Source organism: Myotis myotis, unplaced genomic scaffold (assembly GCF_014108235.1).
Source record: "Myotis myotis isolate mMyoMyo1 unplaced genomic scaffold, mMyoMyo1.p scaffold_m19_p_16, whole genome shotgun sequence".
Taxonomy (NCBI): Eukaryota; Metazoa; Chordata; class Mammalia; order Chiroptera; family Vespertilionidae; genus Myotis; species Myotis myotis.
Genome location: NW_023416320.1, coordinates 35,801,997 through 35,828,632, shown reverse-complemented (window position 1 = coordinate 35,828,632; position 26,636 = coordinate 35,801,997). Strand labels below are relative to the sequence as shown.

Here is a 26,636-nt window from a genome sequence, read left to right as displayed (position 1 = left end):
TTTCCTGTGCCTCATCTCATTTGATCCTCACAGAAGTCCTGGAGTAGGTAGATAAGAGACTCGGCAGAATCCTATTTTCTTTTCATTAGCCAGAAAACGAAGATTTAGAAAGTTTAGAAACTTGACCTGACTGAAAAGAAGAAATGGTGGACCTTGAAAAACTTCAGATTTTCTCACTCCGGAGAATATAGTCAAACACTGCTGCAGTTAAATATTTTACCCTTTGTTCTCCCTGCATGATCTACAATAATAATCTACTTCGTGTTGATATTTACTGCTGTGTTGTTGACAATTACCTAAAAGAGAAGTTGGGGTGCTTCACTGGGCTGAAAAAAGTTTAGCTACATCTGAAAGCAGGTCTAATTAAGCAAGTGTATTCTATATATACTAGAGGCCCAGTACACGGATTTGTGCACCGGTGGGGTCCCTCGGCCTGGCCTGTGGGGATCGGGCCAAAACCGGCTCTCCAACATCCCCCCAAGAGGTCCCAAATTGTGAGAGGGTGCAGGCCAGGTTGAGGGACCTCATCAGTGCACGATCAGGGCCGGGGAGGGACTGAGGAGGACTCCACAGCGTAACCAGCCCATCTCACCCAGTCCCGACTGGCTGGACCCCAGAAGCATGCTAACCTATCGGTCGGAGTGTCTTCCCCATGGTGGTCAGTGCGTGTGTGTCAGAGCAACTGGTCGAACGGTCGAATAGTTGGATATTTAGCATATTAGGCTTTTATTATATAGGATAAAAGGCTAAGTTGACACATCTCAGCAGAATCCTATTTTCTGTCCCAGAATAGATAGCATTTGGAATCTCTTCCAAATGGAAGAGATATATATATAACACTCTCACTGGTACCAATCGCACGCATGTGTTTTAAACTGTCATTGTTGATTGTGAATTTGGCCCACTTCTATTATAGAGAAAGGGCAAATAGTGATAGTAAAATATTTCTTTTAATTAACTTCCTCTCTATGTGCACGAATCTGTGCAGTGGGCCACTAATCAATAATAAGAGACAATCATTGACCAGCTGCCTCCTGCATGCCCCACAGTGGGGATCGAGATGGCAATACAGGCACGTGCCCTGACTAGAAAGCGAACTGTGACCTCTTGGTTCATAGGTCGACGCTCAACCACTGAGCACACCAGCTGGGCTAAATTACATTTTAAAAGTGATATTGTACTTACTGAAATAATATATATTTAGGCATTCTTTTAAAATTTGTTTAGCCACAATTATAAAATAAAGGTTACTTGCAAAGTAGTCTTTCTCCTATGTACACTTGCTGCTGGGTATGAATATTCAGCTATTTATGGCTGATATGTCACACATGTAATAATTTTTTTAGAAAAGATGCTTAATGCCATCTGTCATCTCAGTAATGATTTCAAAGACAGAGTTTTTAAAAGAGACAAAGGAAAAGAAGGGAAGAGGCTGTAACAACTGTAAGCTCTGGTTAAACTCTATAAAAGTTAACATTCTAGACCAGCATCTTTCCCTGTCTTCTAAATCAATGTCTCAATAATGGCTTTTAACATATTTTAGGCTGAACTTAATTCTCCTAACATAGCTCCAAAGGTCTATTTTTTCTCAGTGTTTTTTTTCCCCTTTTTATTCCTTTTCATTATAGAATCTTGTATTACCTTTAAGGACCCTAATATAGTTGGAAGGAAGGGAGGAAGGAAGGAAGGAAGGAAGGAAGGAAGGAAGGAAGGAAGGCAAGAAGGAAGGAAGGAAGGAAGGAAGGAAGGAAGGAAGGAAGGAAGGAAGGAAGGAAGGAAAGAAGGAAGGAAGGAAGGAAGGAAGGAAGGAAGGAAGGAAGGAAGGAAGGAAGGTTGAGAGAAAGAGAGATTGAGAGAAAGTGAGAGAGGGAGAAAGAGAAGGAGGGAGGGAGGGTGGGAGGGAGGGAGAGCGAGCAAGGGTGGAGGAGAAGGACAGGGAGAGGAAGAGGGAGGGAGGAAATACCTTATAATAACTCCTAGGATCCTCTCATCACTGGAATTTTCCTTTGCTAAAATGTATTCTTGCCAAGAATCTGTTCTTGGTGGTCATTGTTTTTAGAATTAAAATAATATGCATGTGGTACAAGCAGAAATTTCACTTGGTACTGAATTTAGGTTTCATATGCCGTCTGTTCTTCAGTTACAAAGGTTAATTTTATTCCTCTTCTCTTCTCATTTTTTTATAAGAATATAAAATTCCCCAGCAAAACCAATGCAGGTCTTGAAAACTCAAAAGAAGAAAAAAATGAAATGTTCTATCATATTACTCAGAAAAAAATGGATATAATCTTGTGACCACAGCATGGATTTAAAAAAAAAAAAAAAAAAAAAAAGACTTAGGCCCCAGCTGGTTTTGCTCAGTGGATAGAGGGTCGGCCTGCGGGCTGAAGGGTCCCAGGTTCGATTCCAGTCAAGGGCACATGCCCGGGTTGCAGGCTCAATCCCCAGTAGGGGGCATGCAGGAGGCAGCCAATTAATGATTCTCTCTCATCATTTATGTTTCTATCTCTCTCTCCCTCTCCCTTCCTCTCTGAAATCAATAAAAACATATTTTTTTTAAAAAAAGACATAGACGAGAGGAAACTACACAATAATCCGGACTTCTGATCTTTTCTAGGCTGCATTTATGACTCCAAAAATAAAAAACTAAAAGATGTGGGACCTTCCTTTGGAAACCCGTTCACTGCAAGAATTTTCTCACTTGTGTTAATCTTAATTTCTTCTACTGCATTGCTACTCACTGCTCATTTCCAAAAAAAATTTTTTTAATTTACAAATGGAATACATATTCACTGACATAATGCAGAAAAACTCAAAGAATAAAATATCATCATTAATCATCCAATTATTTTAAAAGCATTTTAAATAATATAAGTATATAAATACATGTATGACATAATTGAGATTATAATACAAATTATTTTTCATAACCTGAATGTGTATATGTGAACCTTTTTCTATATCATAAAATATTGTAAATAATACAACTTTAATGGCTCTACCATCATTTATTTAAGCCAAATTAAATTATCTTTATTTATTTCAACCAGTTGTGTCTTGTTACTCTATTATAAATAATGCTGTAATCTTATTTTATAAATATTTAAACCATATGTGATTATTTTCTTAATAAACATTCCCAGAAGTAAATATATTAGTTAGGCATTATGCATGAATTTTTAAATTAATGGAAAAACCATGATGATGATTACAATTAAATTTATTTTTAAAAATCAATCAAGACAGAGTAATTTAGGTACATGAAGTATAAAAAAAAAAAAAAAAGGAAGCCGTTTACCTTGTGCAAAAAGAACAGGATGAATTTTGAACCCTCCTCCATTTTTCAACCGTTGAGGCAGTTGTTCAAAATGATAACTATCAAGGTAGAAGTAAACTTTCAGAGCTTGCCGGCTTCCTTCCACTTGATATGTAAGAGGAACATCTAAAATGACATTTAATGTTATATTATTTCCTAAAATCAGATACACTGCATAGCAGAATTTGTTAACCTTTAAAAAGAATCCTGAAAATTACTAGAAACTAAATATCTTAAAGTACCCATGTTTATTAAGTTCAGGTTTGGGCACCCTTACTGTGTCATTCAGGGAAAGACTATAAATCAGGTTCTCATTAACTAAATAACATTTATTACTGTACTGTATATAAAACCCTGTAAGAGGAAACTTCATCACACTTTGATACATCAGATGTCTCACTGAATGAAATGAGAAGTTAAGCTACACATGGTTTGGAATCACAATCTCCCAGGGCCACTGCCTCATTCACATTTTAGTCAAATGGGTCCCTGGGGTATACTTCTTAAGTATTGTGCAAGGAATTGAGTACCTACCAACCATTATCAAAGTCAGCTCCAGATCAAAACTGGATTATTTCTGTTGGTGTCCAACAGTCATTAGAAATTATCTTTTTTCAAATATCCTAAATTTATTTACTCAAAAAAACAAAAACCCAAAACACCAAGAGAAAATGCTGCAGGAGTATTTCACAGTGCTGTCATAAATCCTCTTCATTTTATGATACTTCATCATGGCAAATAATTTCCAGATAATTTTTTTTTAAAAAAGGCATGTAAAAACTTTCTTAAAAGCTCTGTATTAACATCTACAAATCTCTTTGATGCGTATACTAATAAAGTTCATTTTATTTTTGTTTCTTTTTTAAAAGGGAGATGAAGGATTTTGGTTTAGGAAAAATAATAAACAGTTAAAGAGTTGGAAATAATTGCATTTTAATGATTGGAACAATCTTTTTATTTTTCCTGATTCTAAAATAAAGAGGAAAAGATGCATGGACACCAAAGAAAATACAAATTTCTGTATTTTAAATATCGGTATCTTCTTGCTCCCCATTTCATACAATGTTATTAATATTTATATTTTTTTAATTTTGTTAAGTCCCATCCCTTTGCTCCGTGGCAACAATGCAGCCAATCGCTGCATAAGCAGATGAATCATGTTATTGGAAAGAAAATAATGCAGCAGTTGAGTTCCATATGATAGGACTAACAAAGAACAAATAAAGATGCTTTACCAGAAATGAAGAAACTGAAAATAAAAATAATCAAACATAATGAATTTAAAATGAAGTTAAAAATGAAGAGTACTCCCTGAAAGAATGGAAACCCATTGCTCTCAAAGTGTTTGGTGCACCTGAAAACTGCTGCCTTTTATCTGTGGAAATTTATCAACTATGAAAAGCAAACTTGATGATTAGGACTATGCAATGATTAAAACCTTCAAAAACGTTATCGTATAAGGAAAGGTTTCGGATTCCATCCTACAGAGAGGTTCACCCTTGAGAGAAGTTTCGGTGGTGGGATCCCTCCCTGTAAACACGGCCCCATCACGGGATGGGCCAGTGAGTTTGAAAATAAGTTTTTGACTCAGAAGTTGTTAGTTGCCTTCGCTTGAATTGCTCTACCTTTTCCTTCTGCAGGGCTGGGTCCTTCATGCCCTTCAGATTTCAGCTTAAAAGCTACTTCTGTTGAGAACCCTTCCCTGGTGACTCCTAAAAGGGCCACCTCACCCTTGTTCTTCATGCCTTACTTATCTTCTGCACAGGATTTACCATGCCCCTAACTGGTACATGATTGATTCCTTTCTTGCTGTCTTCCATTAGGCTGTGAGCGCCATGAAAACAGGGACATGTCCGGTGTCTGTCTTATTCACCATGGCATCCACAGCTCCAGGTGCATATAGATAGAGTAGAGGTTCAAAAATACTCATTCCCCTAATAGTTACCATAAAATTAAAAAGGGGAAGATCTGCTGTCATTATACTATTCTCCAAAACCATAAAGATTTCCCACAAAATTTAATTATATACAAGATAATCATTTAGTTCCTTTATTCCTCCACCAATCTATAATAATAGAAGCGTAATATGCTAAGTAGACCGGACAGCCGAAAGACGTTCCAGACGACCTTCCTGATGAAACCGGGGCTGTGAGGGCTGAGGCAAGCCACCATGGCTGCGAGGGCCGAGCCCCTTGCACAATTTTCATGCATTGGGCCCCTAGTTACATAATATGAGATGAGAAGTATCTTGTATTTTCCCTATACTGAAGTGGGTCAGATTGCCATGTATCGCTCATTGATCTCTAAGCTTTATGCCAACAGCGACTTTGTTTTATTAAGTCACCATTATATCCCTAAAAATTAGTTTAGCACTTAATACATTGTATATACTTAATAATTATTTCTTCCAAGAAAATGAACTGTTTTCAATCCAGACATTTGAATTCTACTTGCTTGGCATGTCATATTTCTTCAGAATCTCACCATTATTTACTAAAAAAATTAGACTATAAATAATGCTAAATATACCTTTTTGAAAAATGCAAAGTAATAAAGCAAGGAGGAGGGATTAGAATATTTACTGAATATTACCATTAGCCTTATATAATGCTGGAGACTCTCAAATACATTACTTTATTTAAAACTCAAAATCCTGAGAGTGGGGAAAGCTAATATTCTCGTGCAGATGAGAACAGAGCCAGGATCTGAACTAAGGTTTCTGGACTTCAAGGTCGATGTTCCCTATTTATTCTCTTTATATATTCATGCTTCCATCCTCTGCACTGAGTCCTTCTCACACAGACATGCAGCCAACTAGTTCTCATTACAGTGACACATATTAATTAGTCAATCTGATGCCTCTGCTTCTATGCTTATAGAAATGAAATCACATGCAATTAATGATAAAGCTCTGGTTTTCTTACACCACATAAATAGGATGTGATGACCCGCAGGTACTGAATCATTCTCTTTCTTGAAATTAGTTTAGAATAACTAGATTCCTATCATCACTATTTTTAATTTATTTGGAATACCTAGTAATGTAGCATGGGAGCTGACCTTTCACTAGGTGAGGTTATGCTTCAGGGAAAGACATAAAAATGTATTGCCAAATGTATCGCACAGTTTTTGTGTCTGTCGCAGATTCATCTACATTTACATACAAAAGTTAGTTAACCGGTCTTAATTATCTTTAACAGTATATTTTCAACAGGCCAAAGTTAAATCATAGTGCATATGCAATAAGTAGATATTTATCAAGCTTATGGTATCGGTTCCTCTGCTGCTTGTTCAACAGACCACTCAACCAGAAATGTCATATTTAAACCACAGAAAACAGTATTCCTGAAATTTATAGTTCCTCAGGCAAAATTTAGAAGGAAGAAAACATTAGGTTATATTGTGAAAATAGAGTTTCTCTCCCTTCAGCAAAGCTGTGCCTACATTACTCAAGCAGATGAAAATACATTTTATTTTATACACGACCACAGAAGACCATACAATTTGTTCAAATAATATTATCCTTATCAAATAATCCCCTTTATCAGACAAATTCTCCCTAGAATATAACCTATATTCTTAACATTGTAATTCATGTTTTTGTTCTCTGTCATTTATCAGTGAAGGTGAAAATTTAATAAAATTTTGTCCTCTTATCTTCATAATTTCATACATACAGAACCAAGGACTTTTACCATCTCCACAGCTACTATCAAGGTCAAGTCACCATCATCTTTCACCTGGGTCATTGCAATTGCTTCCGAACTGCTCTTTCTGCCTCTGCCCTGGCCGCCAGTAATGATTTATTCAACACAGCAGTCTGAGGCAGCCTTAATAAGTAAGGCAGATCATGTCCTTCCTCTGCTCAATGGCTTCATTAGAAAGGGAAAGCTCTTTCAATGGTCTAGCGGCCAGTGGTCGGCAAACCGCGGCTCGCGGGCCACATGTGGCTCTTTGGCCCCTTGAGTGTGGCTCTTCCACAAAATACCACATGCAGGAGCGCACGTACAGTGCGATTGAAACTTTGTGGCCCATGCGCAGAAGTCGGTATTCTGTGGAAGAGCCACACTCAAGGGGCCAAGAGCCGCATGTGGCTCGCGAGCCGCGGTTTGCCGAGCTGCGGTTTGCCGGCCACTGCGTTCCTTCTTATCTCCTACTCTTTTCCCCTCAGTCACTCCATGCCAGCCACACAGGCCTCCTTGCAATCCTGAGAGCATGCCACACTGTTCCAATGAGTCTGGGACACGCCCTCCCAAATACCTGTATGACTCGCTCCCTGAACGCATTCAGGTCTCTGCTCTTCTCCTTAGGAAGGCTTCCCTCCCCAGCTTGTTCAACATTCGCCCCCTTTCATCAGCCCCTTCATTTTCATCCTCTGTTCTCTTCTATTTCCCTTATACGTTCATATTATTATCTTCTAATTTATTATCAAATTACCTCATTTTGTCTTGCTTATTGTTTCTATCTCTCCACTTGAATATCCGCTCTGTCAGGCCTATCTGTCTGTCTAGATCTCTACCGTATCCAGCACCTAGAATAGTACTTGGTGATAGTAGATGTTTCAGAAATTTTTGACGATTGAATAAATGATTATCATTCTTAAATCAGATCACAGATTAAATGGATATTTATTGAGTCAATATTTATTGTACTAGACATCAGAAATGTGAACATAAGTAAGAACCTTTCTCAGCCCTGGAAAAGTTAACATAGTACATAAGATCCTCACACTTATGGGGAAAAAAAAAAAGAGACAGAAAAATAATAAAACTGCTAAAGATTTCTTGGACTCAGAGATAAATTTTAAACCTATTTATGACAATGTTGAAATAGTAGGTAAATGAGAACTTGCAGAAACTAAAAGATATAGAATTAAACCCTAGGTATTGCTATTTCTCTGAATATAAACTTCCAAATTACTCCCTTTTGTTGGGTATACTGACATCAAATTGCTAAATCAAAGGAATATTTTTCAAACCCTCAATTCATTAAGCAATTGCTTCGCTACATTAGATACAATGACGTTCTGTTGAAGTTCTCTCCTTCAATCATCACACTAAGTGTGTTCTTCCTTCAACTTTTATAATAATAATGCCCTTCTGCCTGTGGCAATGCATATACTTAATTGATATTTGTTCATTCATTTCCTTGGGGAAAAATAACAACATTGCCTTTTCTGTTTCAGGCACTCTTTTAGGTGCTGGAGATATAACAATGAACAAGACAGGAAAGGGTTGTTGCCATCCTGGACATTGTAGAGCAAGCATGTCAAACTCAGGGCACGTGGGCTGCATGCCTGGTTTATTTGGTGTGTGTTAGCCTTTGAGTTTGACATGCTTGTTGTAGAGGATAAATAAATGAATCAAGATAATTATTGTGATTATATTTATACACATTAAAATTCTTGACATTCAGAATGAAATGATTTATTTTCATTTTTAAGCAAGCAAAAAGTATAGAATGTGTGTCTACTTCAAAATTAAATTATAACTTTTTTCAATTATTGTCAGATCAAATAACTATAATGTCTTTCTCAACTGGTTTAGATCTAAATTTTATACAAAGTGAGCATAACATAGGACTCTTATTGGCCCTAAATACTTGTTTGCGTTGCCTGCTAACACAATCCCTAGACCAGTGGTTCTCAACCTTCCTAATGCTGCGACCCTTTAATACAGTTCCTCATGTTGTGGTGACCCCCAACCATAAAATTATTTTCGTTGCTACTTCATAACTGTAATTTTGCTACTGTTATGAATCGTAATGTAAATATCTGATATGCAGGATGTATTTTCATTGTTACAAATTGAACATAGTTAAAGCATAGTGATTAATCACAAAAACAATACGTAATTATATATGTGCTTTCCGATGGTCTTAGGCGACCCGTGTGAAATGGTTGTTCGACCCCCAAAGGGGTCGTGATCCACAGGTTGAGAACCGCTGTCCTAGAGGAACAATTGAAGATATGGAGAGCAAAGTCAACTCAATCAATTTTGTACATATTTGAGAAAAAGTTTTGGAAGCTACAGAAATATTACGGCAGTCCTTTTATTTAAAAAAAATCTTTACATAAAAAAGCAGTAGAAATAACAAATATTCTATGATCCTACTTATAAGAGGTACCTAGCATAGTAAATTCATGGAGACAGAAAGTTGAGAAGAGATTACCAGGGACTGGAAGAGGGGGGAATGGAGACATTGCTTAATGAGTATGAAGTCTCTATTTGGGAGAATAAAAAATTCTGGAGATGGATGCTGGAAATAGTTGCACAATAGTGTGAATTTATTTAATGCCACTGAATTCTACACTGAAAATTATTTAAGTGGTAAATTTTATGGTATGTATGTTTTACCAAAATAACAAAAATAAAAAAGGGAAGAAAATTTTGACTAGCACAAAATTTGATGCACATATTCAAAACATTTTGAAGGCCAAACTAATAGGTACAAATGAAAGTTTAGAATTATTTGTAGGCTTATGCTATATATACTTTCTATGCCTCCCAATTAGCTATTATTATTTTCTCTAAATATGATATTTTATGTAAAATAAACTTCAGTCCAGCCAGGGTGACTCAGTGGTTGAGCGTTGACCTATGAACCAGGAGGTCACAGTTTGATTCCTGGTCGGGGCATATGCCCTGGTTGGGGCTCGATCCCTGGTGTGGTGCATGCTGGAGGCAGCTGATCAATGATTCTCTCTCATCATTGATGTTTCTATCTCTCTCTCCCTCTCCCTTCTTCCCTGAAATCAGTAAAAATATATTTTAAAAAATAATAAAATTAACTTCATTTAAAATATATTTATATCAAAGTATTACCATATGTGTTTGTTTGATAACAAAGAAATTCTATAAAACATTTAACTACGTACTTGCAACCAGCGGTTCCTCTTCTGATGGTTTAAAGTAAAAAGAAACCTTTTCCAAATCAAATAGTGCAACCAGTGTATCTTCTAGCATGGCCTGTTCATCTGTCTAGAAAGAGAGGGAAAACAAACAATACATGATATAATAGGATTGTGTATAACATAACATGACATAACATAGCTTAGCGCAGCATAACATAATATTACATAACATCCCCAGACCTAAACTTGCTTCACTTGTGTTTTATTCACATTCAAATCAAATTATCAACATTTAACTAAAAGTTTGCTGTTTAAATTAAAATTAATAAATCTCTCAAAGTTACAGATTTCTTTAGAGTTTTATATTTTTACTTTTCCCAATTGTTTAAATGGTTCTACACAGCTCTTCATTCTATTTTGTAACTAGAGCCTAATCATATTTATTTTTACTACTTACAAATGAATCTTTACAAAAAGCATACCATTTGCCTCTAAATTTGTATAATCTTATTAATGTAACAGCTGAAAGGCGAAAATGTTGTTGTATTAAAAAAGCCACAACACATAATGGTCACCCTATTTTACAATAAGATAACTATGCATTATTCATTTTGCAATTTATTAAAACTCTGATAAAAGAAATTTGCATGTGTGTAATGATTTTTTGAAGGGCTTGGGGATAAGAATCTTTTTCATCTCACTTGTCTTTTGGTGCTCTAACCTAGAATCTTGTGACCATGAGATCCCACTGTTTTAATCACTTCTTACATCCTTAAAGCATGTTATTTTCCAGCGGAGGCAGGTAAGGCCAGACATGATAATAAGCTCAGTGCATGTCTCAGTGAGATCATCTTCCCAGTGCTAGGTTCTGGCCTTCCTGTGGGCAATTCAGTGCACTCACCATCTAGTCCAGTGATGGCGAACCTATGACATGCGTGTCAGAGGTGACACATGAACTCATTTTTTTTGGTTGATTTTTCTTTGTTAAATGGCATTTAAATATATAAAATAAATATCAAAAATGTAAGTCTCTGTTTTACTATGGTTGCAAATATCAAAAAATTTCTATATGTGACATGGCACCAGAGTTAAGTTAGGGTTTTTCAAAATGCTGACATGCCGAGCTCAAAAGGTTCGCCATCACTAGATTCCAGTCCTTTACAAATTTCCTTATGAAAGAATAATGAGCCTTACCGTATATCGCTTATCTTTTAAAGGTGACATTGTTTCCTGAAGAGTGTCAATGATACTTTTAAACAATAATGTTAACATACTTTACACACATTTTTTAAAAGTTGCTTTAAGTTTATAGCCATATGTTGGGGGCAGCATTAGTAGAAACTGCAGGAGACGGTAAAGAATTTCATTTGTGTGAAAAAAGAATCACTGAGTGGAAACAAAGAGGTTAAGAGAATTGCCACCTTTGCACGTTGGTGTGGTACTTAATATAGTGTATGGTACACAGTAAGTGCTGGATAAATGTTTATTGAACTGTTCAGTTTTTTAAAGTCGTTTGAAGCAGCAGAAATATGCCATGAACGGAAATGGAAGGACTGGACTAAAGAATCAGTGTTTTTCCAGTTGAGAGGGAAACATGCAGAAAGAAACGTCCCAAAGAGGCTGGCCTCTGATTGCTAAGGTGCACGCCACAATGCTCCTGCTGATGCAATTGGAGCCATAGCCAAGTGACCAGGACTGTGCTCAGAGCTCAGGCACACAGACCTCAGAGCCTGTAGCTCCCAGAGAGCCCTTCACAGTCCCGGGGGGCATTTCTGTTCTTGCTTCAGAGGCAGAAAGACGGGGTGTGTGTGTTTTTCTTGTTACCTTTGGATTTTTAATCAATTCTGTAATAAACATAAGTGTTTTGCAAGAACAATTTAACGAAAATACAGCTTTCTTGAGATATAATTCACATACTACAAAATTCACCCCTGTAAAGTGTGATATTTGCAACCATAGTAAAACAGAGACTTACATTTTGCTGTAGCTCAGGGGTTTTAGTATATTCACAGAGCTGTATTACTATCACCACCATCTAAATTTAGAATATTTCCACTACCAAAAAGAACCTCAGTACCCATAAGCATTCCATTCCCACATTCCACCCCCCAGTCCTTAGCCCCAGGTAACCACTAGCCTGCTTTTAGTCTCTAAGATTTTTCTGTTTCCCATATTACATAATAATGGAATCACAGAATATGTGGTCTTTTGTAACTGGCTTATTTCATGTTGCAAAACGTTTTCAACATTCATCCATGTTACAGCATGTATTGGTATTTCATTCATTTTTATTGCTGAATAACGTTCGGCTGTATAGATATACCACAACTTGTTTATCCACTCATCAGTTCATGGAAATTTGGCTTGTTTCCACTTTTTAGTTATTATGAATAATCTCGCCATCCACCTCGCGCGTGACATAGTATCTCACTTAGTTTTGAGTTGCATTTCCCCAGTGGCTAATGATGTTGACTATCTATTTTATGTTTTTTGGCAATTTTATATATTCTTTGGAGAAACAGCCATTCAAAACCTTTGCCCACTTTTTGCGTTGTCTTTTTATTGCTTAGTTTTAAGAATTCATTATATAACCTGGATATGTCACTTATCTGATATATGGATTATAAATAAATAAAATTTCAAATAAAATTCAGGTTAAAGCTAAAGTACCAGCACTTGACTAGACAATGGCAGTGTTAAAGAAAGAACAGAACAGAAATAAAGACTCATTCATTGATTTATTCATTCGTTTGATACTTAATGTCTGCCATGTGTTGGAAAGTAGGCTTCCTATCTTATGTAATTTCTGTTTCATAGGCAATGATTAATATCTATTTTAAACACACTTTTGAAAGTGCCTTATTTAAGTATTTCATTAATTAAATCTTATATTTGGTTGTAATAGCAACCAAATAAAAAAAAATGATCACCCATATGGAGTGCAGCAGAGTCTTCGCAGAAGAATCTAATTGTTTCTCTGAAGTACACTGAAGTGGACTGACTTACTTAACCTTCCAGAACCTTTTATGACCGTGCAGTACAGCGATGACCTCCCTATCCTCAATGTCATTGAAGAAAAGCTTTATTTTGATGTATAAACTCATATGCTTTTGTTTAAAATCTTAACCATGTTACTTGGTAGCTACATTATCTCATGTTCAAAATCACTATTCCATTTAATTAGCACCTTAAGTTTATATTTAAAAGTAAACATATTTGCCTTCAAACATCATGACAACTATCAGAACCACAGAAAGTATGGGTGAGAAAAACTCTAAGTTCACCACAGTGTTATTTATCACATATTTCAAGAGGCTTTTTTCATATTCACTATGGAAAACTAATGCATAAACATGGAATATCCTACAGTAATTAGAGCAATGTTCTTAGATTTAACAGGACAAACATGATTACGAAGGAAGGAAATAGAATCACTTAACACATGCAAATTTTAAACAGATTGTCAGACCATGTGACAGGCAAGTTGTCAGAGCTCTCTATCAAGAATGTTCCAGAGTATCAGCCTCAGCGGGAGGCTGAGTTCCATGCATGGCAGGACCCCTTTCCTGCACCGGAAATAAGGAACCACAGCAGAGAAACCCTGGTTCCTCTGAAGACCCTTTTCAGCCAGTGCTTAGGGATGCAGGAGTTAATAACAGATCAAGGCTTTCTCAGCTTTTAGCAACCACTGAGAACAGGTCAAAATCAGGAAAGAAAGAACTCCTTCTACATGCCTATTAAAACTACATTTGCCCTGACTGGTTTGGCTCAGTGGATAGAGCATCGGCCTGCGGACTGAAGAGTCCCAGGTTTGATTCTGGTCAAGGGCATGTACCCTGGTTGTGGGCACATCCCCAGTAGGGGGTGTGCAGGAGGCAGCTGATCGATGTTTCTCTCTCATCGATGTTTCTAACTCTCTATCCTTCTCCCTTCCTCTCTGTAAAAAATCAATAAAACATATTAAAAAAAAACAATTACATTTACCCATGAAAAATATATATTCTTTTGAAGGAGCTGAATGACTGCTTATATAATAACGAATAACCACTTGCTATTTGGGAACATGTTACAGCGAATATGTTACAACAGACACAGACAGCGGTGTGTCCTGTGATTCCTTACCAAGTTTGGCGACAGAAGGGACTGAAAGTGAAAAAGAACGCCGGCATTGGCGATCTGGTCCAGCCACCTTCTGCTGGCTTCCCACGTTTCCATCTCATTTTCCTTGCTGTTGTCGAACATCTGGTTTAAGGCTGCCATGAGCTGCTCGGAGAAGGCACAGACTGTGGCTACGAGACTTTGGCAGAAAACCATGTCTCTTCGGAGCTGTGGCTCACTGTCTGCGATCCAGGAGAACAGAGGGAGTTTTGAGAAATGTCATCAATCAAACCAGTCCAGTAAGCTTTTACCCTCGCTGTTATTTCGACCTCTCACTAAATTCACAGGATGTGAGAATGTAAATTTGAGCTCTCTTAATGAGCACATATATTTTAGCAACTTTGTTTTTTAGAAAACACCGAAAAGTGTTAGAAACATTAAAATAATTTTTCTTATATGACATTATGACTTTATTTTATAATCCCTAAATTGCTTTATAAAACCTAAGGGGGGGAAAAAAAACTAAGTCGTTATTTATTTACTTTTTTTTATTTTTTCTGATGGTCCACAATTTGTGTTTGTTACGTGGAATGTCCCTAAAGGAAACTCAGAGTCCATTTTTTCAGTTTGTGCTGGCAAACAAAACACAATATCATGCCTGGCCGGCATGGCTCAGTAGTTGAACCAGGAGATCACGGTTCAATTCTCGGTCAGGGCACATGCCCAGGTTGAAGGCTCAGTCCCCAGTGGGGATTCTCTTTCATCATTGATCTTTCTACCTCTCTCTCCCTCTCCCTTCCTCTCTGAAATCAATCCTATATAATAAAAGCATAGTATGCAAATTGTCCCCTCCACCAGGAGGTTGTCAGGGCGTTTGACCCGGGGCAGGGCCAGCCGGGGGAAAGGGAGGGAGTAGCCAGCTGGCAGCCAGCAGCCGCTAGGGAATCTACCAGTGCATGAATTTCATGAACTAGGCCTCTAGTAAAAATATATTTTTAAAAAATACAATATCATTAATACTAAGTTTTTAAAAATTGTCTACTAAACCTATTGAAATATTTATGTGACATGCTCATGGGAAACAAAGTATCGTTGTCCAATTGTTTGTAACAATAAGCAAACCTGTATGTCCTGAATTTACTATTCAACTTCATAAGTTATCAATATGTCCAGTTCATAAACTCCCATATTTCTTTGAAATAAGTAATGTATTTACAGTTTTAGCACAAATTGATTTTTACTAGGATTCTTATTCTGCAATTGACTGGCATTTTCACTGAACCACTTTGCAGGTATATTTGCCATGTGAACTGCCAATGGAAAGAAGCTGTGCCTGAGTGCCGGCTCACAGAGGGTTCACTTCCAGGGGTGGTTGGATATATACAAATTACATAATTACTATGAACACCAAGCCATATATTATGTACATTGAAAAATCACTTCCAGTAGAAGAACAACAAAGGTAAAAATAGTCATATTTCCAAAAATCTATTGAATATTTTGAGGACTCAGAATCTTCTGAAATGAAGAGGTATTGTCAATATTAGTGTGTAATGTAGTATAAATGCTGCCTTTATTCGGTGTTGAGTTCTAGCTTTATTCATAAAAAGCATAATTTTTAAGATGTTTACCAAGAATACAAAACACCTGTTTTTAATAACCATGAAAGGCATGTGTACACATAATATAATTGCTGCGTTATTCAGTTTCACAGTTAGTAAAGGCTACTCTTGGAAATTTTATTAGAAAAATAAATATTTAAAATATTTAATTTTATAACAAAATATTCATTTATTAGGTTAAACTATAAGAACTTGCTATTTCAGCAGGTTAAAATAGTTGACTACAGCAATTCCATATGGTCTGACTTACTAATTTAACCAACAACATGTGTTAGACATTTTCCTTATGTGGTTCTATACCATATGCCCCGTTCTAATAGATGGAAAAGAGCATTTTATATAAGTAACTATAAAAGGGCTAAACTTAAGAAAAACTCTGTTCAAATCTCAACTTTAAAAAAAAGCAAAACTACTTATTTTGCTGTTGTGTATAATTTCTCACACAATGTAAACATTCAATAAATGTTTACTGAATTAATGAATGAATATAATAAGCCAGTGGAGCAACTAAGAGACAAATGAATTCAGTGAAATGAAAATGTCTGCACTCATTCCCTGGCTTCTTGAAATCTCTGGATTTAGTTTTACTTAAAAGGGAGCTTCAGAAAGCTTTTAGCTCAGAAGTGCGGCTAGAAGATTGACGTTCAAGACTGAGACTAAGCAAAAATTGCTCTTAACCTTCCTTATACGTTATTGCTTTGTTTTTCCTTTGTCAGAAAATCTGGGCAATTTTAAAATATACTCCAGTAGCTTTGGCAAGAATACTCCCACCTATAATCTGAGAATAATTTCTTAATAAAAATCTAAGTGGAAAGAAATTGTTTATATCAAGAGCAGAGGGCTAAGGTCTGTAGAAAGAAGGATCTGGCTCCACGGTGAGCAGAAATAATGATCTCCAAATTGCTTTTAAGAAGAAATTCTCAAATTTCTTCTTCTTTTATCCTAAAACAAATACTTAGATGTCTGTTCTAGTCTTTGCTAAATTCTGTATTCATTTTAAGCCAAATTAAATTTTTCATTCAGCTTCATTATCAAAATCAGAACTAACCACACGAAAGTTGAATTCGTTCATTAATTCGAGCTTTAACTGAATGCCCCACAAGAAGTAAACATTTTTGCACCAATGACTGGGGGTGTAAAGAAGCCCAAGTCGAGGCCTTGGCCATGGCTATGCTCCCTGCAGATTGGAGAGTAGATAAGCAAGATGCCTTTGGACCACACTGCCACTGAAATCTTACACCAACAGATTTTCAAGTGAAAAACACTTAATAAATGCTTATTACTTCATGAGGTGGCTTTCAATTGCCCCCTTCCTTTTTTCAACAGAGAGTAAGTGACTAGGTTGCCTAGACTTCACAATGCACATCATATATTAAAAGCTTTTCAAGTGATTTTGATAGGAGTAACCAAAGTAGAAAACTGAGTAGCAGAAGAGTCTATCTAGACCCAACTTACGTTGATAACTTCTCCACACATCACCTCCCTCCATCCATCCCAGACAACCAGCAACTATCTTCACACAATTGTTGTGAGAATATAATAAAACAATGTATCTGAAAGCAGCCAGAACTGGGCTGTACAGACCTCTCCGAGCCACACAGTACTGCTGAGCGCTCCTCAGACATGAAAGGCCCCTATAGCCACACCTTTGTCCACCGACTCGCTGGCTGCAGGCCCTTCCCTCCTCTCCACCAGCAAACTTTAAATCATCAGTTAAGAGTCAACTCATTGAACTACTGAAACTCTGAACTATTGAAGTATTATCTCCCCTGGTGACATTCCCCTTCTCCTTCAGGAAGTATTGCACACTTCTACCTGCCACCAGGCCTGGCGCATGCCTGTACTAGGTGGCTAATAACCTCTGGTTGTAAGTCTGCTTACTTGTTTGTGAACCTCAGGGACCTTCAGCACAGGCCATAGGAAGTGGCATATAACCTATAATGTGTGAATTATGCTCCTGGACTTTAGAGGCATATTAGAGGCGTATGATCGGCTTTTGTCTACCCATTCCACCAATTTTAAACCATATAATCCTAAGTACTAGATTTCAATGTGTAAAATGGGATATACCTATTTCTCAGATCACCATAAAGATAAATGAGATAAAAACATTTAGAGCATTGTCAGCCGGTGTGGCTCAGTGGTTGAGCGTCAACCCATGAACCAGGAGGTCACAGTTCAATTCCTGGTCAGGGCACATGCCCAGATTGCGGGCTTGATCCCCAGTGAGGAAGGGGGGGATTGGGGTGGGGGGGGCAGGGGGCGGTGTGCAGGAGGCAGCCAATTGATAATTCTTTCTCATCATCAGTGTTTCTATCTCTCCTTCTCCCTTCCTCTCTTAAATAAAATAAAAACATATTAAAAAAATTTAGAGCATTTAGTAAAGTGCAACTGGACAGTATTATTATGGTGATTTCTTTCTCTAGCATCTAGCAGGGTCCTGGCACTGAGTGGGAGCCCAGTTTTATTGCTGGAGAGAGGACAACATGATAAAGAAAACAAAAGATGCTAACTCCAAGCAAAAACACATAGGTTTAGGGTTTGTTTGTTTTTTAGTAATTATACAGCTGTTTAAAATTCACAGTGTCCATCCTTTCTAAAGCTATTCTCATTCCTCATTTTTATCAATAAGAATTACAGCAAGAATCACAATTGCTGCTTCCAGCTTCCAGCAAACAAAGAAAAGCAGAGAGTGTGTTTTTTTGGTGACAGCTTGTTTATTGCTTTTGCAGAGTAAGTATTCTCTTGTAGTAGAAATGGACTAAAAAATGGATTTTTTGAAACTTATCAAATGCTTCTGTTTCATTTCTGTTTTTAAGCACCTACTTCAACTCATTTTTACAAACATGCTTTACAATATTAACACTTCATTTATCTCACTGTTTTAAAAGGCCAAGTTCCACAGTTAGCTAGCTGGTCTAAAAAGAATGAGATGGTTTCTAGACACAAAAGCAATCCCAGCGATTTTTCTGAGATGGAAGGGAAAGAAAGCAAAATAAACAGGGAAACAAAAAGAAGAGATCAGAGAAAGACAGGAATAAAAGTGAGCTAAGAATATTTAGCAGACACAGTCTACCCTTTTCAAGTGAAGAGTGTAATTTCACAGCCAACCATATGGTGTAATTGGTTACTGTTTTGGTGCCAGGCTATTTATATATGAGGGAACAAAGAGTGAGTGAATAAAGTGGGAAAAGGTAGAATTATGACAAGAATAAAAAAAATAAAAATGAAATCAAAATAAGAATCTACAAGAACAGCCATTGGAATATTAATGAATAAAGTAATACATTCCAGGACCACTTCTGAAATTAGCATAAGTTTGAATTTCAAATCTGCCACTTCCTATTTATTAATTCATATACTCAATGAAACATATTCTAGTTGCTCAAAAATATGTGTTGAATGAGCATCATTTACAAATTATTATTAACCTTACTGATTCTTAATTTTTAATTATTTTTAATCTGCCTGATTATTAATTTCTTCACTTTTAAAACTTGGAAAAATAATTACTAGTACATTCTCACAGAGTGGTTGTGAGGACCTAATGAAATACATAAACATGAGGTCCATCAACTGTGTGGTTATTAGTAAAGCTTAAAAAATGTAAGAAATGTATTATATTATTATTCAGTCAAAAAGCAGAGCAAAAACTTGTTTAAACAACCAACAAACAAAAAATCCCTCTTGGTTAACTTGGCTCCTCCATTCATTTATTTATACTTTAAATTTTCTAACTGGCAGATTTGTATAAGTGGTCACGAATTCCTCCCCTGTCTGTACCATGCCTTTGCAATATGATTTTGAGATTGAGACTCTCCATCAAAAGCACAGTCCATTTCCCGACCCTGTGAATTTGAGCCCACCTCTATCCCTGCTCAGATACAGAAGTTAGACACAGTTTCTCAATATATCCAATTTGCACAATTAACTTTACCAAACCTGCTTCCTTTCTCTTTTTAATTAAAATATTTTTAATTGATTTTAGAAAGATAAAGCAAAATAAATAAGGAAACAAAAAGAAAAGGTCAGAGAGAGAGACAGGAATAAAAGTGAGTTAAGAATATTTAGCAGACACAGTCTACCCTTTTCAGGTGAGAGAGAGAGAGAGAGAGAGAGAAACATTGATTTGTTCCACTTATTTATGCATTCATTGGCTGCTTATTGTATGTGCCCTGACCGGAGATGGAACCCACAACCTTGGCATATGAGGATGATGCTCTAACCAACTGAGCTGCCCTGCCAGGAACCTAAATTACATTCATATAAATGTTTATATGTGGTCGCATGTTTCTATTTGTAATTGAAGATGAATATACATTTTTGTGTTTTTCTTAAAACAACTTTTTTTCTATCTTTGCAAGACTTTAGAGAAGGTAGGGATCATATTTCCATCTATTTTGCTGAAGGCATTGCTTTGATATCATGACACTTCTAAGGGCATGATTTCAAAAAGTAAAAATAATGAAAAATATTACCTGAATACTCAAGAAGTGCCAGAAGTATTCTACACTTGACTTCTGCAGAGGAAAAACACAACAACATATCAGTTAATTGTTCAATTTTTTTCTGCCACATTTTAACTATACCATAATAAAAATTAGCACAATCTCATTACATAAGATAATAAAAATCACTTGAAATGCTATTCATTCCTACCTGTTTATATAAATTCTATCCATTGCTCAAGACCCTAAAATGCCTCCTAGATCTGAATTATGTGAGTCGATGAAACAGCATTCAAATCCTGCTACCTATGTAGGTCCTCCTTTGTTGCCATAGCTTACATGGTATTCTCTAAACTCCTACAGTTGACATAGTCTCAATCAATAAACTATCAAATGGTATTTTTCTTAGTTATTTAAACTTTTAAAAATCATATATAATATATACAATTATCCTATATAATAAAAGGCTAATAATAAAATCAACTGAACGGCAGACCGACCAGTCACTATGATGAGCACTGACCACCAGGGGGCACACGCTCAATGCAGGAGATGCCCCCTGGTGGTCAGTGCACTCACACAGGGGGAGCGCTTTTCAGCCAGAAGCTGGGCTCACAGCTGGCAAGTGCAGCATTAGTGGCAGGAGCCTCTCCTGCATCTGTGGCATTGCTAAGGATATCCGACTGATGGCTTAGGCCTGCTCCCCCTGGGCCTAAGCTGTCAGTTGGACATCCCCTGAGAGCTCAGGGTGAGGGACACCCCCCTGAGTGAAGAATTTCATGCACCGGGCCTCTAGTATATTATATTATGCATTATAGATTATAATTATAGTTTATATATAATTACATAGATTATATTTATAGATCCTATAGAATATATATAGTCTTCCTTCCCATCTATAATTCAAGATACTGCCCTAAAGGACAGAAAAATACTAAATGTTTCCAAAATAGTCATCTTCCCACCCCATCTCCGAACATGGTCAATCACAAGTATTTCATAAATAATGTGTATGAACTTCATTCTCATTGCTCTGTGTCCAATGAGTTATGTGTCCACTTATTTCCAATTGGCAAATAGTTTATTTGCCATAAAAACCTACAGAGTTTTTTCCCAAGATTATGGGAAATGACAAAGGTTAGATTGCATACTATTCTGGATAGGTTCACAATAGTGAGAGCAACAAAATTAATCTACAAGAAATTCAGGAGATACATAAGAGGGCATTAAATTTTACAAGTGAGACTGCAAAAACAGAAGACCCCTGTGTCATATACTAGCTGTGTGGTCTTTAAAAAATTACTAAAAAACTTTGAGTCACCACTTGCTGAGTTCATTACAAAAGGATATAACTCAGGAACAACAGATGGAAGAGAGGCAAGGGCAAAGTATGGGAGAAAGGCATGGAGCTTCCATGCTGTCTGAATAGGCCACACTCCCAGAATATGAGGAAGAATGGTTCAGAACATGCTACCCTAGCATAAGGCACTTTGGCATGTTAAATATTTTAAGCTGAGTGAATTTGAGAAACAGCAGGTGCAGGAAGGACTCTCTGATCCCCCTCTTCTCCCCTAACACAGGTCATAAGACCCTCATATGAGAATTCTCCTCCCTACACCTGGAGGAACAAAGCATCCTATGTCCAAAGATGCTGAGAGGAACAGACCCTGCTAAGTTTCTCCCAGATCACTGTCCTTAGCATATACCCTCTGTTTTATCACATTGTCCCACAACTTTCCACTCTTCATCAAACCTAGTATAAAAACTCTTAGGTTTAACTATTTCTCTGGGTCCTCATTCCTTATGAAGGCTCTTGTCTCATGTAAAATTCATATTAAATAGATTTGTATGCTCTCCTCTTATTAATTTTCCTTTTTTCAGCATAATTCACAGGAGGATAGAAGACAAAAGATATTTATTTCCTCCCCTACAGGAATATCAGAATGGGGTCAATCCCAGCCATGTATATCAACAATGAAATTCTGGCAAGTTGGCCTTATGTTAACTTGCAGGTGAGACCTAACTTTCCCTATGTACAGACAGTTCAAGAAGAAAATGGAAATTACTTCTAGTTGCGTTAGATAAATTCATGCTAAACTGGTGATGTTACATCAGTGTGCCTCCACAGAACAAGCAGCTGATGATAAGGATCTCAGGACTGTGCTTCTATCCTTACAACAGGATTAGACACCACACACGTTACAGGAAATGGCAACTCGACTTCTCCTTTGAATAGTCCATTGAGCTGAACTAGTGATTAATAGTTTTTCAGAGTCTCACTTAATATGGTGACAATCATAGCCCTTATCCAAAGTAAGTGCATCTCATTGAAACTTACAACTAGGGATGCAACTGAAATTCTGGAAAAAGCCCTCCCCACACCACTGACTGTACATCCAGCCACGTTCAACCAGTTCCTAGGCTCCTATGATCAACAGCGGCACGTATTCAATATCTATCAATCAATCAATTAATAAGTCAATCAATCAATGCAGATAGCTGCCATTCCTACTGCTGTTTATTGTGATATGAGGTACTAAAGATATAAAAGCAGGACTTAAGATGAAAATGTATCATCCTTCAAATGAAGACCTTTTAAAAAAGTAAGCATTTTATTCTGTAGAAGAGGTTTATATTTTAAAGATAAAGCTCTTCAAAAAGCAAACAATAAAAAAGGATTTCTCTGTCCATATCAATATTTCATTTACTCTAAAAGCAATATAAGGTTTAAAAAACTCAAGGATGATGAGAACAACTGCATTTAGATTCATGACATAACTTTTAGGAGTGTTATGATACTGGCATCTATTGAGTAAAAATACACCTTTTACTTAGTAAAGTATATGCCTAGATTTCTTAAGCCTAACACCTTTTAAAAATATCACCCTCTTGCTAATCATTATTTTGGGGGAGTGTTATAATGTGTAACAAGTAGCCAATATATATATTTATCTATAAAATAAAAATATACCCAAGAAATCTAGCTGTCAAGAGCAAAATATTTCATCACTCAACAGAAATGCTGTGATTCATTTGGAGTTTTTCATATCTGTACAAACTCCTCTACTGGTCTCTAAATAATACCTAAGCTGTTATATTGAGTTTATTTCTAGGCAGACTTAGTAATCACAGAACATTTAAACCATCTCTGTCATTTATGAAGAGGCCCCCAAAATGATGAAACTGAGCCCCCAAAGGGGTTAAGTGATGGCTCGGATTCTGTTGAGTTTAGGAGCTATCATTTATCAGGAAAGCATTGTAAAAGAGAAAACCAGACTCAAAATGGCATCACTTATGCTAAAACCCATGATACCAAACCTATATTTGATGCCTGACATAATTGCTGTTTCAACCTTCTTGGAAATATAACCTTAATCAACAGTCTGGAATTTTCTGATCAAGCACCACTAAGGTAATCTGTTGAGTGGGCCCTTTCCATCCCCCATAAAAAGAAGAGGCAACTGGCAAGATAAAAACCCTTGCAGCTCCCTTAAGAAGATGTCCTGGTGTAAATATAATCCTTTATCTTCTTTTGTTAATAGCTGCCTTGCCCCACCCATCTTCCTATAAAAACCTTCCATCTTGTACATCCCCTTGGAGCACCCTTGCAGTTACTAGATAGGATGCTGTCTGATTCAGAAATCACTTAATAAAGGCAATTAGATCTTCAAATTTCCTCAGTTGAATTTTGTTTTTTAATAGCATAAAAAAAAAAATCCAGGGAGAAACTAAGATGGCGGCATAGATAAACACCGGGAAATTGCTGCCTCCCACAACAATTGAAAAATCTTCTAGAAACACAAAACGGACATCATCCAGAAGTACAGGAAGGCTGGCTGAGTGTAAATTCTACAACTAGAAGGAAAGAAAAGCACACTGAGAGCCACAGGAGCTGCGGAAGTAAAGTGCAGAGGTACGGGGGCTCGCGCGCGTGGAAAGGGGCTGGCACCTGAGGACGCGGCTGTCTTTTTGAATCCGGAGGGAGTCACAAGCTCCCGACTGCTCTGAACTCTGGTTCCGGGAAGTCTCTGGAGACCCAGGACTCATAAGGGGAGAAACTGGACTGTGGCAGCGGGCGAACTTGAAGGCGGCTTTCCCTCAGAGGTGCTTGCAGCCGTTACCGGGACACAGACGCGCGACTCCTTAAGGCAGGGCTAAGGATCTGCCATAGCTGCTTGCTCCGCCCTTTGATTCCTTGAGACCCCGCCCCAGCCAGGCTGTGGCAGAGGCTTTTGCATATGAATGCCCCGGCCCTTTGCAACCTGATAATTACCTAACTGCAGCCAGGCCAGACAGACCCAGAACTTCCAAGAGAAGGCCCAAGGCCCCACAGCAGCTTGCATTGCTTCACAGCTGAGCCTCATCAGGGCACCTCCAAACTCCAAAAACGGAAGGGGAATCTGCAGTTCTCTTCGTAGCTCCTGCTGTGTAACCTCAGGCAGAGGCTAAATTAGCACCTCCTTAGATCCAAGAGCCACTGTACCCAGTGGTCAGAGGGGGACCATCCAGATCACAACTCCTCAGATCCATAAGGGACACACTCAGGGTGCAGACTCAGTGAGCACCAAAACCCCACTGAAGCAAGTCTTGCCCCAGAAGGGTGTCTCCAGCACAGAAGTTCTCCCACTGCAGACACAGCTGATTCTCGCTGCCAATTGCCCTGGAGGTCAATTCCTCCCAGTGATCCTACAACAACCAAGGCATAACTACAACAAGACTGTGCACAAAGCCCACAAGGGGGTGCACCAAGAGTGTCCACCTCAGGTAACTGGGGAGGCTGAAACACTGGGCCCTACAGGACACCTAGCACACAAAGCCACTCTATCAACACAGGGAAGCAGCCAAAATGCGGAGACAAAGAAACAGGTCACAAATGGCAGAAATGGAGGAAAGCAAACGACTGGATATAGAGTTCAAGGCCACGTTTATAAGGTTTTTCAAGAATTTTATGGAAACCGCCAATAAATTTAGTGAGTCCCTCAATAAGTATAGTGAGACCCTGGAGGACATGAAAAAGGACCAACTAGAAATTAAGCATACACTGACTGAAATAAAGAATAATTTACAGAGATCCAACAGCAGACAAGAGGATCCAAAGAATCAAGTCAAAGATTTGAAATACAAAGAAACAAAAAATACCCAACCGAAAAAGAAAAAAGAAAAGAGATTCCAAAAATATGAAGATAGTGTAAGGAGCCTCTGGGACAACTTCAAGCGTACCAACATCAGAATTATAGGGGTACCAGAAGAAGAGAGAGGGCAAGATATTGAAAACCTATTTGAAGAAATAATGACAGAAAACTTCCCCTACCTGGTGAAAGAAATAGACTTACAAGTCCAGGAAGCGCAGAGAACCCCAAACAAAAGGAATCCAAACAGGACCACACCAAGACACATCATAATTAAAATGCCAAGAGCAAAAGACAAAGAGAGAATCTTAAAAGCAGCAAGAGAAAGACAGTCAGTTACCTACAAGGGAGTACCCATACGACTGTCAGCTGATTTCTCAACAGAAACCATGCAGGCCAGAAGAGACTGGCAAGAAATATTCAAAGTGATGAATAGCAAGAACCTGCAACCAAGATTACTTTATCCAGCAAAGCTATCATTCAGAATAGAAGGTCAGATAAAGAGCTTCACGGATAAGAAAAAGCTAAAGGAGTTCATCACCACCAAACCAGCATTATATGAAATGCTGAAAGGTATTCTTTAAGAAGAGGAAGAAGAAAAAGGAACTCTTACCATTTGTCACAGCATGGATGGAACTGGAGAGCGGATAAATACCACATGATCTCACTCATTTGTGGAATATAATGAACAACATAAACTGATGAACAAGGACTGATCCAGAGACGGAGAGGCATTGATTGGACTGTCGGGCCTTGGAGGGAAGGTAGGGGAGGGTGGGGGTAAGGGGGAAAGGTCAACCAAAGGACTTACATGCAAGCATATAGGCCTAACCAATGGACACGGACAACGGGGGGGTGAGGGCATGGGGGGGGGGGTAGAGGGTAACGTGGGGACAAGGACACATATGTAATATCTTAATCAATAAAAAATATAGTAAAAAAAAAATCCAGCCCAACTGATGTGGCTCAGTGGTTGAGCGTTCACCTATAAAACAGTTCATATTTCAATTCCTGGTCAGGGCACATGCCCAGGTTGCGTGCTCGATCCCCAGTGTGTGGTGTGCAGGAGGCAACTGATCAATGATTCTCTCTCCTCATTGATGTTTCTATCTCTCTCTCCCTCTCCCTTCTCTGAAATCAATTAAATAACTTCTCTAATGTACCCTGCAA

At 37.7% G+C, this 26,636-nt stretch overlaps 1 protein-coding gene across 1 annotated transcript in view; it reads right to left on the bottom strand.

The window, feature by feature from the left end:
* PREX2 (phosphatidylinositol-3,4,5-trisphosphate dependent Rac exchange factor 2) overlaps window positions 1-26,636 on the bottom strand; it is a 217,378-nt gene that overhangs the window by 52,274 nt on the left and 138,468 nt on the right. Inside the window, exons 31-34 of the mRNA XM_036338466.1 lie at window positions 20,368-20,409; window positions 14,292-14,509; window positions 10,194-10,296; window positions 3,299-3,442 (exon numbers count right to left, since the gene is read on the bottom strand). Of these exons, the coding sequence (XP_036194359.1) occupies window positions 3,299-3,442; window positions 10,194-10,296; window positions 14,292-14,509; window positions 20,368-20,409 (507 nt within the window). The remainder of the gene's footprint in view (window positions 1-3,298; window positions 3,443-10,193; window positions 10,297-14,291; window positions 14,510-20,367; window positions 20,410-26,636) is intronic.